Source organism: Lupinus angustifolius, chromosome LG06 (assembly GCF_001865875.1).
Source record: "Lupinus angustifolius cultivar Tanjil chromosome LG06, LupAngTanjil_v1.0, whole genome shotgun sequence".
Lineage (NCBI taxonomy): Eukaryota > Viridiplantae > Streptophyta > Magnoliopsida > Fabales > Fabaceae > Lupinus > Lupinus angustifolius.
The window spans coordinates 4351002-4370765 of record NC_032014.1 but is presented as its reverse complement, the minus strand read 5'-3'; the positions used below and the strand labels follow the sequence as shown (position 1 = coordinate 4370765).

The 19764-nt window shown below is 31.7% G+C and overlaps 2 protein-coding genes across 3 annotated transcripts; one reads left to right on the top strand and one right to left on the bottom strand.

Moving 5' to 3' along the window:
* LOC109349111 (transcription factor bHLH93-like) lies at window positions 4296–5909 on the top strand. 2 transcript variants are annotated; one of them, XM_019589792.1, is made up of 4 exons: window positions 4296–4957; window positions 5151–5303; window positions 5430–5597; window positions 5687–5909. In XM_019589792.1, the coding sequence occupies exons 1-4, from the start codon at window positions 4379–4381 to the stop codon at window positions 5771–5773; spliced, it is 987 nt and encodes a 328-aa protein (XP_019445337.1). In that variant the 5' UTR covers window positions 4296–4378; the 3' UTR covers window positions 5774–5909. The 2 variants fall into 2 exon arrangements, with proteins under 2 accessions (XP_019445337.1, XP_019445336.1); XM_019589791.1 differs by having other exon boundaries at window positions 4299–4957; window positions 5151–5321.
* LOC109349110 lies at window positions 8459–11355 on the bottom strand. The gene is made up of 2 exons (XM_019589790.1): window positions 10567–11355; window positions 8459–9550 (listed from the first exon to the last, which is right to left on the bottom strand). Exons 1-2 carry the CDS (start codon window positions 11206–11208, stop codon window positions 8783–8785), a joined length of 1410 nt encoding a protein of 469 aa, XP_019445335.1. The 5' UTR covers window positions 11209–11355; the 3' UTR covers window positions 8459–8782.

Genomic DNA, 19764 nt, shown 5'->3' with positions numbered 1-19764 from the left:
ACCTGGGTTTGGAGTTCCATAATCAGTTTTGAAAATGTTCAACATCTTGATGATTTTAGTTGAGTTAAGATGTATGTTAAATTTACTTATTGTGATTCTTCTTTGATCCATTAGTTCCAAATTTTGATCACCTTTGACTTCCTAGCTAATTCTAAGGCTCATAAATTTATCCAGTTATATATATTTCATTCAAACTTTGATTCCTAACAATTTTTGTGTAAGTCATTCTCATGAGAGTAGAGTACTATGACACTTTCACAAAGAGCGTAGCCAATTTGAAAATCATGCCACTAATGATGTTCTTCACATTAGTTATCAATCATCTATGTAATAAAACAATTAACATGGCCTCCATATGCTAGTACTACTTTCACACAAGAAATCTCATACTATTGATCTATAGAGCAAAGCAAACAAACAAAAAATGTTGATCCATGAACTGGACATGAATGAACATATGGAGATTCACCCTGTCCTTGAATGATCAGAAGATGCTGTCCCCTACTTCAATGTTTGTTTAAGTTCTCGTCTTTTTATGCCACTTTTTGCCCTCATTATTTGGGGGTCTCATCTCACAGCTCTAATATATATACAAATATATCATGTGACATCGATCTTGATCAATGGAGAATGATAGAGAGGACCCATATGAGTCCTCTCACCAACAACCATCATATATATCATACACTTTCTTTACCCCACTCTCTCTACTCATCACCTCAGATTTTTTCATACAATAGCAAAGGTACGGTTCCTGACGTTTTGAGAATCCTCCTAGTCCTATAATATAAAGAAAAGAAAACTTTATTTCTTTCAAATGTCCGTGATTAACATGTAAATGTATATATTCTGACGCGCATGGAAAGCCGACACCAATCGTCGTTTCACCACTGCTCATGACAGAAGAAGAACAATACTTCTCACGTTAAAGTACAGTAATTAATGTACAATACACACCTCTTTAATTTTAATATTTAAGATTTTTTATATTGATATAAGCAAACTACTTCTATCTGGTATAGGAAGAATCAAATAATCTCCTGGGATGTATTCTAGATAAATTTTTAAGGTTTGTAATCATTTTTAAATTAAATAATTTCAAAAACTACAAATTTATTATTTTCCTCATAGTTTAGTACCAAAAGAATGTATAGGGTACTTTAACTTATAATATACATATGTGAGATAAAATATTTTTATATAATATTTGCTTTATTTAGTATTGGAATAATTTTTTATCTTGTGAGTTTGCATCTTTTACTTGAAAAGGTGTTTATTTTTAGCTTCAAGTTGGTGAGCCGAAACCTACAACAATCTTTGAGCCTATGAACATACATGTTGCAATTGGCCATGGAACTAAAGGTCCGTAGTTGTGGAGGATGATGTGGTTTTCTTTTGTATGATCTATCTAATGATAATGAATGATAACATATGCTCATAAAAGCCCATGAGTTTTACGCACATAATGAATATGATTCAAGTTTGATTTTGGTCTTGATTTTAATCAAAAGTTGTTCTAACTTCTTTACTTTTTTGCTAATTGGTGTACTAAACCTATAACTTGTATTTATGTGTCTTCAAAAAGTTCAATTTAGTATTAGATTAGCATCCTCCATGTGTTACTTTAATACAATTTCGCTTATAAAAAAACTCATTAAAATGATTTTAACGTTACCATATTTTTATCATCTTATTATGAGCTTTGTTATATAGTCATCCTTACCTAACTTCTTCTCTAAATCACTTTATAATAAGAAGTAAAATATCATTTTGTTCCTTGAAAGATTGGATGATCAACTATTTTTCCTTGAATATTTGCCATCAAATCAGATCCTTAAAAGTTCGAAACTTAAATGCCACCAAATAAAAAATAAATAGCTGACTAAAATTATAGAATCACGTGAGGTGAAGGATAAAAAAACAATTAGTGAAGGGAGCAATTATGACTATGCCTAGGAAATCGTTCTTCCCTAGTAATAGAGATATTCTGGAAAGAATAAAAGATGCAAGTGAGATAAGCATAGCCTTCACATCTGTAATTGGAAGGAAGCAATCCATGGTCTAAAGACATAATGTATCATAAATTCAGAATTGATGAATCCTTTTCAATGATCAATTGTTTTCAGTCAAGAATCCAGAGACTCTGAGCTGCATGATCACTGAATGAAAACAGTGTGCATTAAATGAACATCAATTATAATAAGCTATGGCCCAATTCTCCAATCTTCTTCAACCATTGTTTCCTTTGCACCCAATACAATACAAAATAACTTGTCATTGCATTTAGCTATAAACAAACAGTGGTGGGCCTAGTGACAATTCTGGTGCATCATAGCTGATATTGATAGATGAGCAAATTTAACTTTATATGACAACCTATATAGTTCAATAGTTCATAATAGTCTGGACCCAAAATAGAGTATAACTATATATGAATTATTGTAATTTATCTGCAACCTATATAGTTCAATAGTTCATAATAGTTGGAAAAATGGGATTTAGGTATCATTTAGTTGAGAAAGCAACTTAGACACTTGATTTGGAAATGATTATTGAAATTAAATATAAACAAGTTAATTAATTAGCATGTGATTAAGGGAGCAATTTGGTCACACTGTTTTTTCATTGAACAGCGTGTTGTTACTGTTATAGTGACAGATGAATAGTTTGAAAAAGGTCATGATATGTGAACATGGTTTTTCACATTGTAATGTTGTCAGTTAACACGGTGAACTGTTAAGTGATTGCACAAAATCAAGACCCATGCATGCATATGCTATGTAAGTTGTCGCCTAGTTATGTAACAGTACTGCTATTAACGTGGTCACACATTTCATTTCTGCCTCGGGAGTGGGTGAAAATTGTAGCAACCGTAACAACTTGAGTGAAATTTTCTGAATCTTGTAACTTGTCCTGACACATGATAAAACATATAAACTAGCATAAACTTTAACTCATTTAATAAACCACTGGTTGTAGCAGAAGTAATGACAATTGTTTATTTAACTGTTTTCCATATTAAATTACATTACTGTTCTAAAAAATGGCCCACTTTTTCTAAAAGCTCTTGGGTTATAATTATTTAATGGACTCCAAATTCAAGCTAAGCTGTAGAGTATAGATTATGGAAACTTGACTATAGTTGCCAATATGAACAAAAAACAGGCTGGCATGAAAGGAAATGGATTAACATTGAGAAATTAAATACAAAGGGAAACATTAATTGTCTGTTAACGAAATTTACAATGTTCCAAATGACTAAACTTCCAATCACATGGAATTAATTCTTAAACTGTATATAGAATAAGTATTGACTATTTTGTTATTGTGTATATAGTATAGTAGTCCAAACCATGATCACAGGGAGAGATGCATTATTTCTCTTTGAAACATGGAAGAGTAAGGGGTTGCATAAAAAATGAAAGAGTACCTGACAAACTATGATGCTTAACCACCCATTTTCGGTAAAGATAGAACTGTGGGTCAAATTTTTCAAGGAATGGGTGATTATTTCGGTGAAAAGGACACTAATTCCCCTTGAGTGTGTGAGAGAGAAAGAGATTCCATTTTATAATACCCTATGAGGCTAAGTGTAGGTGCCATTAAACTTTAGCTTTTCACTCTAATACATTCTGTTAAGACAGGTGTTTTATGAAATAACAGGTGTCATATGAATAATGGGCTCTATTAGAATAAAAATAATGTTAGACACAACATACATAAATATCATTTTTCATTTCTATAACTTTTATCAGTTTATTACACTTGTTTTTCCATTAAATTTACATGGTCACATTTCGATTTTGTAAATTTTACACAAATATGAGCAAGCTCACAAATTTAATTGTCTTGAGCATACTTTATGTTTGATATCAGTCACATAAAAATAATAATACTGATAAAAAAGAACCCATTCAACTAATCTTTACACCCAAAATAATTAATCTCTCAGAAAGAGCATTTTACTTATCTCATATTACATCATTGTAAATACCTTTTAAATGCTATAACAATTACCCAGTGAGCCCCTTAAAATCCAATTCTCATAAATTTTCATTATTTTACAAAAGAGTGTAATATCAGTTACAGTGTAAAAATTCATACACTAATTGATATTATTTATTCACCATTTTAAAAATTCATACACTAATTATAAAAATTCATACACTAATTCATAAATTTTGAAAATAAACGGTGGATGTTGCAATTATAATGTGAAATCTCTTACACTGTCATTTTTTTCTCTTACAAAAATAGTACTATTTAAACTAACACTTCCCACTTGCTTCCACTTCATTTGTTAAGCCTACTCCTCCATTTGGTGTTTTTCTTTAACAATTTACCTCCCTTCTAGACTAGAGAGGAAAACAGAACAGACATGGAGCTTTCACAACTTGGTTTTCTAGAGGAACTACTGGCTCCAAGAAGAGACACTTGGAATAATGCTTTATCTACTGGGTTGAATGAACTATTCCCTAGTGGTTGGAGTTTTGATTCTTTTGATGAGAATCCTTCTTTAGCTACTTTGAGTCCTTCATTTCCTCCATTCTCAACACCAATAGATCATAGATTTGAATGCCCTTATGGAAATGAAGCACCATATCCATTTGTTGATGGATTCACAATGCCAGAGCTTGATTCATCATATACAAGGAATGATGACACAGCACCACTATTACCACAACAAGATAATAATAACCCATCAATGCATGATGAAGAGCTTGGATTTTTTGGAAGTGATTACCTGAGTTTGGAAGAAAGAAATAATGGCTGCAAAGTTGAGGAACAAGCTTCAGAGGTTCCAGTTTTCAACATGGGCATTTGTGGAGAGAGAAAAACAAAATACAAGAAAGTAGAAGGGCAACCCTCAAAGAATCTCATGGCAGAAAGAAGGAGGAGGAAACGTCTCAATGATAGGCTTTCTATGCTAAGGTCCATAGTCCCTAAAATCAGCAAGGTGATTCAAAAGATGTATTTACTTTTTTACCTAAACTTTCCATGTCCTTGTTACTAATAGAAATGTAATTATCTTTCTAAAGTTGGTGGCTTTTCAGGATTACTCATGACTAATACTTTCATTTTTTGTTTGATTTTCTCTTTGAATTAACTATGAAGTTTGAACTAAAATGAGAACATTCAACTTTTAACAGATGGACAGGACTTCCATTCTTGGGGATACCATTGATTACATGAAAGAGCTTCTAGAAAGGATAGGAAAGTTGCAAGAAGAAGAAATTGAGGAGGGGAATAGTCAAATAAACATTCTGGACATTTCTAAGGACCAAAAGCCAAATGAAGGAATAGTAAGAAATTCCCCCAAGGTATGTATGGATTTAGCACTTAGTTATAAGTCAAGCCCCTTAATTGATGCATATTCACATACCAAATTCCTGAATAAATTGGTTTATGTCTTGTCATGTTTTTTGCAGTTTGATGTTGAGAGGAGAGACAAGGATACTAAGATAAGCATTTGCTGTGCCACAAAGCCTGGGTTATTACTCTCAACAGTGAACACCTTAGAAGCACTGGGCCTTGAGATTCACCAGTGTGTTATAAGCAGCTTCAATGATTTCTCATTGCAAGCATCTTGCTCAGAGGTTTATAACTTTACAACCCTTTTTGTATACATACTTGAAACCAAACATGTTTCTTACTTCTGACTTGTTTTTTCCCATGGTCTTCTTAGGTAGTTGAACAAAGGAACTGTGTTAGCCCTGAAGACATAAAGAAAGCGCTATTCAGAAATGCAGGTTATGGTGGAAGATGTCTCTAGGAGAAAAATGGAAAGCAGCTATACCAATTTGCAAACAATGTAAAAGAATGAAAACTTTCCTGTTGTGTAATTCAAGGAATTAGGATTGTAGAAATTTTAATGAGATTCCAAATAAGTTGGCTTTAGTTGATGACTTAATAACTTCATTAGTGCAGCCTTACCATCTATTAATTTTAACATAAGTTGGGGTATGTTTAGAACAAGCTCCTCCCTTGTGATAAGAAATTTTTCTAAAAGCAACTGATAATGTAGAATGATTGCTAAATCTATAATTGGAATCATAGCTTATTTTAATAGATTCCTGAATATGTGGCTGCTTAAAATTTTCTTTTCTTAGACATTCAAGTATTCAACAAATAATTGAATCATCTGTATTCTGTTGCTGTAGCAGTTTTGGTCACGCAACAACAATGGATAATGCAATTTTAAAAGGGCTCTGGTCTTTGTCAGATTACATAATATTTACATAAGTGGTAAGAATTGCATTTATAAAATGAATCATTTGCTTCTTGCTTTATGATTTCTCAATAATTGAAAGATGACGAAGTCCCATCAATGGACCATTTTGTAAAGTGTTAAGTTGTATATATCAGCTTCTTAATATTGCCTCATAACTATTTAAATGAGTATGTTCCTTTTCATGTTCAAGAATGGAAAGAAAGTTATATCTACATGCCCACTAAAGTGCTAAATCTAAAGTGCTTATACAAAATAGCTTCATCAGTATTAGCAAATAGAAAATCAGTTCAAAACTGGTGGAAACAATTGACAGTGACACGAAAAGAATATTTACTGATTTGGTTTTTGGTAATGACTTTAGTGCTGGGAAAAAGTTTTTCAGACACCAAAACTTATACACCAATAAATGGATAATGCGTACATAAAAGAAGATAAAAAATGGAGATAAAAGATAAGACAGATTCTATTTCAAAATTTTAGTGTTCAAATAATTGAGTTGATATTTTGTCCAAGGAAAACACCTAAACTTTCATAATGTTTTATTTGACACACTTCTTTTGGTTACATTACAATCCAACTTTCTTATTTTGTTTCAATCTGTATAAAAGGTTTTCCATGGTAATAGTTTGCGCAGTGCATCATTGAGAAATCATCTATTTTTGCAGAGGGGGTACTGACTTAGCTTTTCAGATTATAATAGAACTAAACATTTCTTACACCAAAAAAGAACTTCAAATTTTCATTAATGTTCCTGATGAGATAGAGAAACTGACTTCTTCATCTTCAACATCTGTAAGTGTCTAGTATGACAGTGTAACATTGGTTAAATGTTAAATTTGCATATATATGTTCCTCCAAACTTAACACTTTTGACCAATGAACAGTCTAATGTTAAAGAGTTAACGTTGTTGTCTCTTCCAATAAGTGTGACTTACAAGAATTAAACTTTTGATTATGGGGATGGAGCTGGCCTTACACTAATAGTCTAATTTGATGAAACATAAGTTAGGTAGAATGACCTTTTAGTTTTAGGGTCTTGTTTAGGACATAGGTTAAAGAATGAAAATATAGCAAGTTCACAGTCAAATAAAAATAAAAAACTAAATACACAAGTTCCATATACTCAAATTATATGTATCTATAGCAATCAAAACTTTCATTGCTACACAGGCTAGAATTCACCCAAATTTTATCTATAGCAATCCAATCTTATCCAATGTCCCGAAGAGACCATAACCAAGTTCGCCTCAAAATATCTCATCTATTCAAATTGGTCCTCCCGTTTTCTATCCAAATTATCATAAACCTGGGGTACCTGACAAATTTTGTGGACACCAAATTGTGGTGACACCTTATATAAGAAGAGCAAGCGTTACATTAACAAAATGGAAAATTACAACTTATAACTTTCGTCATTTATCATGCAGCCTCCCTAATCCAATTCAAACTTTTGGTTTTAGAATCAAACATGTTTACCCAGAAACTGGTTAATAGACTGCTTCTGTCATACCAATCTAAACAAGGATTCAAACAGGAGGACAACTTCGGTAGAATGTGATGGTATAACAATTGAGAAAATAGTTTTCCTTTAACAATCATTAACCCTTTAATGGAAGTGTAATACATAGAAGATTACTAACAGAATGAAAAACTACATTTATACTGACAATGTAATAACTATTGTGTTCAAGGCTTCAAGCAATGATAATTTACACATAAATTATAGGTGATACTCTGACACTGTAAAAAATACTTATCGGTACAATAATATCATATTTTGTATACAATGATTATTTTCACCACGTTTTATGATCTTCTCTTCTTTTGGTTACAATGCAGTAATATCATATTTCGTTTCAATCTTTCCCTCAATACATAAGGTATCCCATTTTAGTAGTTTGTATAGTGCATCACTGTAAAAAATCATGAGTCATGATCAAACCATCTATCTGACGTCATGGAACTTGATCTCAAAAGATAACAGAAAAAAACTCAATTTCCTTCATATTCCTCATATAACAGACTGTATTTTCATCTTCAACTTATAGATAAATCATCAAGCTATCAATCATGATCATCTTGGAGACTAGGACTGAATGCTTGCAAGTTGCAGCTACATGTAGAGTGATGTACATAGAACTAATTATCAAAAGATAACAGAAGCAGGTCTTGCCCAATGTGATCTATATTTCAATCCAAGTACCAGTATGAAAAGAAATGCAACTATTGCTGTAAACCCAATGTAAATGCATAATATCTAAAATTTTCATAGCCACATTACTGTGGACATGAAAAAGTGGATTGGTCATTTTGTTATGAGGCACAATACACGAGGCTCTCACCTAGTGGATTCTATGAAAAATAGATGTATGCAACATTACACGTGCAAGTAGAGAGACTATTTACATGGTCTTCATTAACTAGAGGAAAATATTGCTAAAGCAGGGTTTTTGGAAGAATATTCTTTTAAGCCGCAGCTTCTAAAACTAATAGTCAAACTACTGTAAATACATTTATCAATGAGTTTTGATCAATTAGCTAGAGAAAAGCCTATTGACTGTCATATTCAACTTCAATGCCATCATTGTTGTCCTCTTCCTCTTCAGAACTACAAGTGTTGTTGAAGTTGGCTTGTGAATGTTGAAACTTGCTGATAGCATCTCTAGCTTCAGAAACCAAAGCAACTTTTGCAGCTTTAACTACGTCCCTTTTCTGAATGCTGATTGCTTCACTTATTTTTCCAGTTGTTGGCACTTGTATCCGTGCAGAGGCTGCTTTTCTCTTAGCTTCCCTACAGCGCAATTGATGGACGTATTTCTCATGCAGTACCCTGTTCTTTACTTGCTTTAGTACAGGGGGACTAGCAAGATCTGTAATACATGAGCCACTAAACCTGGAAAGGGTCTTCTTATGGCTTGAAGATGATGCCTCGGTGCAATTTTTCAGGAAGCCTTGGTTTTCCTTTTGCTGCTTTGGAGTAGAAAGTGCTTCACTTGGTTGAAAAGCATCATTAGTAGAAAGATCAGTGTTGGGTTCAAGAACAGAAAATATGTCCCCTCGATGGTCTCGATCAACATTAAGATGGCGCTGTAACAGCATCGCAACAGACTTCTGGGTATTGTAGTTCTTTGGTTTGAGAACATTTGTTCTTTTAACCTTCTTATCAAAAGGTCTGAGCAGTTTACTTGCAGATAGCGAGAATTGATGTATGGGTGACAACGTAATTGCCTTTGCCCTTGAACGGGGTTGAGATTGACGCGGAGTTATATGGTCATAGTGAATTCTATCAAAGCATTCTTGTTGAGACTTTCCAGGCACCTGCAACAAATTTTATGACAGTGATTCAAGGAAATACAGTATGGTTATAAGCTAACCCCAAAAAATGAGAACGATTAATATCAATGTGACAAGCTAACTACCAACAGAATATAAACTGACATTTATTCTTTGTAATCCTTTATGGTCTATCTGTGAATTGGGTTTTGGAGTCATGGAATAAATATGTGAGAATGCTCTCGAGTCTTTCATTTCCTTTTCTTCCCCTCTAAAAACCAACATGAAAACAGACCCTTAGGGATACATACATACAGAAAAGCTTAATAGTAACAACTCCAACTTGAAAACAGTTATCAATGTTTTTCCACATTTAGACGTTTGGCCTAAAATTACGAGATCAGTTATCCACTTTTATCCTGAGCTGTCAAAGACTGCGCAAGCTGCCATCACATATTGATCAGAGTGGCAAGAGTTTAGTTCCCCATAAGCAATATCTAGGGTTCTAGTCCTGTGAATGGGAAAAAATAGATCTTGGCAGAGCTCCCCCCCTTGATGGGTTTCAAAGTAAAAACATACAGTTTCAATTTCTGACTTGGATTATAAGCCTGTGTTTGAACTAGATTATGTATCATTATACTATGATCCCCAATCCCAGAAATTAACTTACTAATCAAAACAAAGTTACATGGTTCCCTCATTTAGCCTACGTAACATGTAACAGATTTGACCATGTACCAAGTTCCTTATAAAAGGAGTGTTATAATAATAATGTAAAAAGTTACAAACCTCATAGAAATGGCTACCGCACACCAGAACTAGTGCAACAAACCATGTAACTAGAAATAAAAATATAAAATACTTGATCAATGAGCCAATCTAAAAAATTGAATTCCAAATTTCAGTAAAATTGTGATAACATTCTCAAGCTTAGCTCTCAGTTTAAAGTAAAAACAAGTCAAGCTTCTTCAACTACAGGTTACAACTTACAAGTGCAGCTCTATAAAAACTGTCTCATAAAAAAGACACTCACATAAAACATTAAGGCAAGTGAATAATACCAGTTTAGAGACGTTCTTCCAGAAATGGGGGCTGGGCTTTGCAGCAAGATACGCTCTTTGCAGAGTCAATTCTTGTTCCTTTGTCCACCCTATCGCGGTTTCCTTTTCACGCGGTCTCTTCCTCTTTCTCTTCACTCCAACTTCAACCATGTCCCCGTTTTTCACCTTCCCTTCTTCAACTACACAATTCTCATTCTTTTTCACTTCATCAGCATCCCCAACTTGATGTCCAGCCTTCACTCTCGTAGATATTCTCGATCTGGAAATTGAACTACCCGAACCACCGGAAACGTTTTCCTCTATATGGGGTTTCTTACCATTCTCCTCGTTGACCGGTAATTTGAGATCGGAAAGCCTTGGAGATCGTCGAAGGGAGGGAATTCCACCATCCCCATTGTTCAACCTGGCAGATCTTCTCAAACCAGTGGTGCCGTTTTGAGAATTGGTGTGAGATTTGGACGATGATTTCTGATTTGAATGTTTCTTCGTGGAATCGTATGATTTGGAGAGTTTGGGGTTGAAGGGGGTCCTTGGTGTTGGAGGATTGGAGGGTTTATGTTGTTGTTGTTGGATGAGGATGAGCCTTTGTGACCTTCGTGGAGTGACAGGGTGGTTGTGGTGGATGGAATCTCTGCTTGGCATTTTCACAAACACTTGATGGGGTCACTCGTTACTACAGTGTTATCAGTTAAAGAGAGGGAAACATTTTCAAACTTGTATGTGATGGTAGAAAGACCAATCATGACAAACACCCATTTAGGGTCCTCATGGGTTATGGCATCATGGGCTAGAAAGTAGAAACCCAATGCGTTTTTGGTGAATATTATTTGCACTATAAAATGTTAATCACACCATTATTACTGACATTTCTTCGATACTTACTTAAGATCTAACTAAAATGTTAAATTGGCATATACATTTCTCAAACACTTGGGCTCAAATTGTTTTAGTTAAATAAAACTTTAAAAGGTTGGAAATTGGATTAAATGGAAATTAAAATATGAGATACAACAAATGATGAGATTGGATTACTCTATCTGATGTTCTTGAAGTCCTTATATGACCTTATTACTGTATGACTCGAAACTAGAGGTTGTCTATTTTTAATGCTTATGAAATTATTTGAAATATTGGAATTAAAAAAATTGTGGTGTTTTTGTCGTACAAAAAAAATAATATGTAAAATTGTAAACTGACACCATCTACTTGGTGTTATTATATATATATATACTTCCGAATTAATATTTTTATCTATTTATAATTAATATTTTTCACTTAATTATTCATTGAGAGAAAATTATATACATTAATATGTAAAAGTTTTTTTTACTGATATTGTATCATTCATTCTTAATTATCAATGACTTTTTGAATAAAAATAATGCACAAATGAATGAAAATAATGTATTAACTATGTATAAATTTTTTTACAAAATCAATATATATAGATAATTCAGTCATATTTATTTATGCATATTTTATGAAATGTTTTGATGTTATGTATTTTCATCATTTACCAATCTAAATGTTTGTACCAATATTGTGTATGGTGTTGTTGTAGAAATATGTGTACATAGCAACTACATATTAAATTGAATCTTATGGTCACTCTTGTAAGTGTGCACTCATATATCCCTAATTATATACATTTATACCATTATTATTCTGTATGAGTTATAAGTATAATTTCTTAAATAAAAAATGATGACGACTGTAATTAGACAAAATAAAATATTTTATATTGTGAAGACAAATCCAAGTAGTATAAAAATCAATATTTACTCATTATTTTGGTTAGTTAAAATATAGTATAAGAGTTATTTAAATATCTCCATAGAATTATTAGTATAATTTATAACGAAATAAAAATAATGAATAGACATTTACTCGTATACTATTTGAACTTGTCTTCATAATATATCATATTTTGTTTGACTTAATTACCATCGTCACCATTTTTTCTTTAAGAAATTACACTTATGTCTTCTACAAAAATAGTCGTATATATATTATTAGGGGTGATTTGTAAAGTTTTAAATAAGTAACAAGTGATTTGTATAACTTCATTAAAGCTTAATGAGTCAGTGTAATTTATTCATATAATAATAACTTATTTTTATTCCTTATTCATATATATTATAATATTTTTATTACTTTAAGATTGTATAATCAGTTTTATTATTATTTTATAATAATTTGCAGTGATGGAATTGATAAATTTATCACATGATTAAAATATACAAATATAATTAAAATTGAAACAAAGTTACTTTTAATTTTTAAAAAATACCTTCAAGATACTTGTTAATCCAACTGTACTTTCAATTTGATTAATAAGTAACATGAAAGTCGAGTAGCTAGGAGCTAGATCCACATCAGATAAATTTAATAAGCTTTACTTTTTGTGTGTGGAGGATTCAGATTCACTTCTCCATATTCTTATGATATTATTAAATAGAACTATAGAAATACATTATATCTTATCTTCTACGCCCACTATAGTACATACTCATATGTCAAAGCGCATTAATTACTTATCTAATTATATATTTTAGCCATAGTCGAAAAGTTGTTAGATTCTTGGCTCACGTCCTTGGTGCTTACACAACAAGGTTGAATATATAAAAATAAAAATAATGATATGGTTAAAAATGTCAGCAAAGAAATTTGCTTTATTCTCATAAAAATCCCTCCAAAAAGTTTAAAAATGTATTGTATTTGGAATATATTAAAAAACAGTCAAAATTCTCCCGATGAAGATAAAAAAACTGGCACTGAAGAAAAAATAGTAGTGAAATAGTAGTGAGGAAAATAACTATGAATAAAAATTACTTAAAAACAATTATTAATTATTTTTTATTATCAACATGATATTTTAACCTAAGAATATTGGTTAAGGGTTAAAAATAAAAAATATTGGGAAAAAAGCCACATCAAATAGATAATTTTTCTTTTGACCCTCTTTCGATTGTTAATACCATATATAAGAATATCCTCAGTAATACAACACATTTTTTTCATTAAATAAATCTCACAATTTATTTTATAATTGTTCAAATTTCTCAGTAAATTAAGCACATTTTTTTATTTTTCACGTACAACTTATCTTTTATCATTAAATGGATATCATCATTTATTTACTTTTTACAATGCTCACTTGTTGTTAAATGGTTGAAAATAAGAAGATTACTTATGGCATTCCGTATCTAAATGTCTGCGCCGTACACTACATGTTAAAAATAAGTTAAAACGGTATGAATTTTAGAAATTAGTTAAATATCTTTTCAGGATATGGGAGAATTCCATGTATGTAAACTGTGATAACTAGCTAGTAAGAGTTTCATTCGTGCAAATTGGCTGATATAATATGCGTTTGCACTCATCATATAATAACCTTATTCTGTTCATTTGATTCCTCCTTTTTTATTTTCTATTAAACCCATCCAACTTCTTTTTAATGATTAATAGAGACGGAGTAAGTACCAATTAAAGTACTAACCAGTAAGAACTAGTCATCACTTTTCTTAAACGTATCTACTTGCTTCTTTTCTTAAGCATATCTGCTTTCCAGCATTCAATTAGTTTTTATGATCCAATGATCGTGGTTGAGTATTCGTAGTGTTTAGTTTTTCTCTTTCTTGTTTCGTAGAAGAGAAGTAGTTGATAATAATGATAGAAAGGGAGAAAGGAAATTGCCATGTAATGTGGACACTGTTTTCCTAGTCCAAAACATGTTGGACGGGATAAGATTCGCCTAACAGGTTAATGGTCTATAAAACAGGACTTAGAGTCATAAAATCCAAAGATTCTAATCAACCCTTCCCACATCTAGGATCCGGTCATAAGATAAATTAGGAGGGAAGACATCTAGTGGCATAATCCTAAGGAATAAGGACCTCTTCATTACTGGAGAGTGTATGTTTTTTCCTTTATTTTTAGTGACAAAAAATGTAATTTTATTTGAACCGTTAAGATAGATATGTCACTGAAAAATACATTTTCCTTTTATATTTGTAACAACTGTCTATTTATTAATAAAAATGATCCTAACTCATTCGTAAGAGTATGCTGATCAACTTATTCCACATGACTATAATGACAATACTCTCCTTCGAGAGAAAGTAAGCTCACCTGAAAAATTATAAAAAGAGAGGATCATTGATGTCTTTAATATCTCTTTTATAAAAAGATAGAATCATTGATCTCTTTATTATCTCTTTTGCTCAGTCTTGCTCATATCATATAAATATAGGAGAGAGATCATTTGTCTTAACAATATCTCACTTCATGTCTTAAGCTCATCAGAATACTTCATTTTATTATTTTATAATTTTAAAAAAATTATTTTATTCACGTGTTAACATGTGATTGACTTGAAACAGAGAATGAGACACTATTGGTGATAAGTAATCTTCATTCATAAATATAAACTAAAGTGGTAGAGTCATTCTTTAGATATTTTCTCAAGACGACCCAAAATCAGTCTCAGCCCATATTAACTGTTATAACATCACCTGTGCATTAAAAAATAGAAACAAAATAATGAAATGGGATAAATAGCCGTGGGATTGCGCGGTAGCTAGGAAAGCATAATGAAAAACATCACATATATTAATATAGGAGAGAGAGTATGATTTGTACCTAACTTTTTGCAAGGATTTTCCAACATATAATAAGTACTCTTATCTCTTCCTTCGAAGATCAGTAGTGACAAAAACACGATAGATTTTGTGCTTGAACTTTGCATATCCACTCCATCATGAGTCCCTAAAAGACTATATTATTATAAAATTATATCATGTCCTCTCCATGATAAGGCTAAATGAAACGCTCGGGTTCAACTACGTATGTAACTTTTTGAATTATTTCATTTGGACATAGACAGTATATTATTCACCATTAATTTGTATTATTTTTTAAAGAGTTAATGATAATTAAAAATAAAAATAAATAATAAAATGATAATGTATAAAACTGATATACAGTAAATATTTATATATTTTTCCTCCTTAAAATAAGTATATTTAATGATAAATTATTAGTTGGTAGGTCAACATCATTATATCATTGCTCATGGTCTCAACCAATAACAAATACGATACACAACAAAAAACCATTCTTTGATTTTTATTTTTTTAACTACGTTTTATCATATATCAGATTATTAATGGTTATAATCAGGAATAATGTATTAATCCTAAACGAATTAATGATCTCTCATATTTACTCCACAATCAACCTAACAACTCCATTGGCAATAGGTATATAATGTGTTGGGAATGAAAACCTTGTAATTTATCTAGTAGATGGTAGCTTAGCTTAGTGATTATAGAGATATTTTATGAACCAGAAGTGAGAAGAATTTATACCTTTTATAAGGGACTTCCTTAAATACGATTAGACATTTCAATAAATCATGTCTAAGTTATACCCTTTAACTGTTAATGGACGCATCCCAAATTCGGATGCATAATCCCTAGTCATATTTATTTGGGTTGATTTGGTCCAATACAAGCACGTAATTCTTCTTCTGGTGTTACCTTTTTTCAAATAATAACAATTCAACACATAATTTTCCCTAGTAAATGATTATTTAATTGATTAGCTAATAAATGATTATTAATGTGATAATATTTGTTTCTTGTTAGTCATTTTACGAATAGGGAATGAAGTATCTCCTTATGTCAGTGAAATCATGACATTTGTCATGTTTCATCATTTTCTATAAAAATATTTTTAAAAATAAAAAATAGCACACATGTCGATTTTTACTGGCTAGAGGAGATAAATTATCTCCTGATATGAGGAAATACATTATTCTGTTACGAATATGGGAATGTAATATTTTCTAGTATAAGGAGATAAGTTATCTCCTCCCGCAAATCATGACATGTGTCATGTTTCATTATTTTCTATAAAAATATTTTTAAAAATAAACAAATGTAATTTGTCAAACAACTCTATTTTAATCTATCTATAGGCTTATACGTACCTATACCACTACAAGAAAAGGATAGCACGTGCCATGCGAATAATTTTATTTTTTCCTACATTAATTTGAAGGTGAATAATTTTTTTAACTTCCTAAGGTTAAGTAATATATATACTTAGGGGATAGAGATGGGTATGTGCTCTATATATATATATATTCTAGAGAGCTGAAGGCGCATGTTGATTGCGGAGAGAGAAAATAATAGTTATCTAAAATGGAGAAACGAAGTGAGAAGAATATGATAGAAGAAAAATTATTTATCAAAAAATGTAATGATTTCATTGATTTATGTAAAAACTGGAGGACTTTTATAAAGAAACAGAAAGTATAAAATTTTATTATTTGTTAAGATATTACAATACATGGTTGGTTAATAGTGAGAAAAATGAACACTAAAACCTGTGCATGATAATTAAATCCAATAATTTACATTTCTATAAGATAAATGAATTATATCAATTCTGTATGATAATATCATTTTTATTAGTCTATATAAGTACTGATATAATACTCTAGTAACTAATTATGAATTTTTGGACGTTAATCTATCACTACTTGCAAAAAGATCACGAAAGATTTTCAGCTAGTGTTTCAACATTGTCCATTATAGAAATGAACGAGCGTCAAACAAGTTTGTTTAATAAGTTGACAACACTGTAGCATCATTAAGGTTGCTGCAAGATAAGACCAAAAAAATGGACGTATTTATTATAATATTAATAAAACAATAGACTTAGCACCAATTAAGCTGTGAAGTCGTTACCCCAGAATGTTACGAAGAGCACTGAGAACGCACTAACAAATGTTGAAGAAACGCAACGTTCCCATGTGCTTTATTTGGGGCGTCGTGAACCAAAACGGGCCCTGAAGGTTCATCATCCGTACGTTCTTAATCCTAGCCACTTATAACTTTGTTTAAAATAATATAATGTTATTTGAGAAAACTTATTTTATGTTTACAAATTAAAATAGCTTGGTTTTCAAAAACTCTGTTTAGAATTTCTGGACAATGAGTATTTTATTTTATTTTTTTGCTTAAAATAAATATAAATAAAAGCTACAAAAGTTAAAGTGAAAGTTGTTAATAGCTTGTTTTTTATGTACCAAACAATATAAAACATGTTTTTTAAGCTAATAGTTATTTGATAGTAATTGTGATGATAGTTGTGATAATGATAATTATGGTAAAGGGGATCTCAAAGTGCTGAAAGTGAAAGTGATAAACAATGATGGCGAACCAGACAAAAGTAACAATAGTGATGAGATATTTTTTTGGTATTGCTAAAGTTATTCTTTCTAATTGTCTCCCACAATGAATGTCGTTCACAAGAATTGAACAATTGATTTTTTAGTGATTTTACGAATCTAACGGGTCTTTATGCCACTAAATGAACGCCACATTGATAATGATCAGTTGATTATGGCAATGATTATAGTGGTAGGAGCCAAAATAGTGGCACTATAGTAAGAGAGAAAATTATAAAAGGAGAAGAAAAATCTACTATGTCTATATCCTATATTCATATAAAATAGAAGTCAATTTTTAAAAGTTTATGTTAAAATGTTTTTGCCAAACTTCTCTTATGATGCTAAAATAATAACTCAATCAAATTCACATGATCGTAATCTTTTCATGATTGGGATGATATTTATGTAAATTCTCATAGGGCAACCTTTGATTCAAAGGGCAAGAGAAGTCATGAAGGTTTTATGATTAGGGTCAAAGCCAAATTAGTAACCTTGAAGGTCACAAAAGTCTCAATTGACCCTGGAGATTACATGAAGGAAGGACATTTATATCCTTAGGATCTATTTTAAACTTAAGTTATTTTTATTGTTATGAATAAATGAGAATTCATTCTCATGTAGACTTAGAAATAAATCAAGGATTCAAGTAAAGATAGATTTGTTTTGACTAACAACTTAGCCAAATATTATCTTTTCAACAAACCAACCAGATTTGATTAGATCTTATCTATTTGATAATTATAATTTTAAATTTCATTCTCTTCACATTATGTTAGGATTAGTTAGAATTTTAGTTTGCATTTCAGATTTGATTAAATAAGATATTATCTTTTAGTATTCAAAGATAATTATGATTTTATTTTTAGACTTACCTTTAGTTTATTTTAGCCAAGACACATTGCCTATTTATAACTTTGGCTTATTCATTAATAAAACAAGTTTAATTTTGAGATGACAATGTGCTTATTTTAGTTGAGAGAATTCTCCTAAAAACCTCCATTGTTGGTTGTGACCACCATTGATGAATTCTTATCAAGCTTCCTAGCTTGTAACGAATAACACTAGCTTATCAAACATTCTTTCTTGTGGCGCTTCCTCCTTCTAATCTTTTCCATTTCTCTCACCAAAACAACCACAAATTACCAGAATTCACCAAAAACGAATTACAACTTAAAAGGTCAAGACTTCAAGCTAAAACGATCCTACAATCAAAGGCATCCCCTAGAGGTTGCCATCAAGTGGTCATCATAGCTACATTTAGCTTGAAGGATGTCAAGTCCATAAAGGACTCCTAGAATTTCACCAAGGTCAACTCTATGATTGTGAGGCTTCAAAACATGATGGATGCCAAATTCCAAACTCTTCAACAACAATTGGAGGAGTTGAGGATCCAATATGATAGGAGGATGGATGAGAGACATGGCAATCCAAATGGCCATGAAAGAAGAAGAATGAGGCCTAAAAAAGAGGAGAGGTCGAGGCATGATAGGCATGAGGAGGATATGCATCATTCCTCAAGTGCCTATGATAATGAAAGGAGACATGACAGTCGTGCCATGATGAACCAAATTGTGGCCATAGAAGGAGACATAGAGATCATGGCAACCCTGGTCGTGGTCATGTTAGCCAAACCCGTGGGGAAAGGAGACATAGAGATGGTGCAAGTGGTAGTCCAAACCATGAGCCTGGAGGAGACCTGGATGGTGTGAAAGTTAAAGTCCCTAGTTTTTTGGGGATGAGTGATCCAGAGGCCTACTTGGCATGGGAATTAAAGATGGAACAAGCCTTTAATTGTCATGACTATTCAGAGGCAAAGAAAGTCAAGGTGGCAGCCCTTGAGTTTCAAGAGTATGTTATGGTTTGGTGGGATCAGCCCCAAGGATAGAGTGAGATGTGGAAATGTAGCAACTGACACATGGGTTGAGATGAAGAGAGCAATGCGAAGTAGGTTTGTGCCT

Excerpts from the sequence above, each read along its gene's own strand:
- LOC109349111 (XM_019589791.1), top strand. The coding sequence starts at position 4,379 with ATGGAGCTTTCACAACTTGGTTTTCTAGAGGAACTACTGGCTCCAAGA. Across the intron at positions 5,322-5,429 it reads TAGTAAGAAATTCCCCCAAG|TTTGATGTTGAGAGGAGAGA; the intron begins GTATGTATGGAT and ends TGTTTTTTGCAG. Across the intron at positions 5,598-5,686 it reads TGCAAGCATCTTGCTCAGAG|GTAGTTGAACAAAGGAACTG; the intron begins GTTTATAACTTT and ends TGGTCTTCTTAG.
- LOC109349110 (XM_019589790.1), bottom strand. The coding sequence starts at position 11,208 with ATGCCAAGCAGAGATTCCATCCACCACAACCACCCTGTCACTCCACGA. Across the intron at positions 9,551-10,566 it reads GGAAGAACGTCTCTAAACTG|GTGCCTGGAAAGTCTCAACA; the intron begins GTATTATTCACT and ends AATTTGTTGCAG.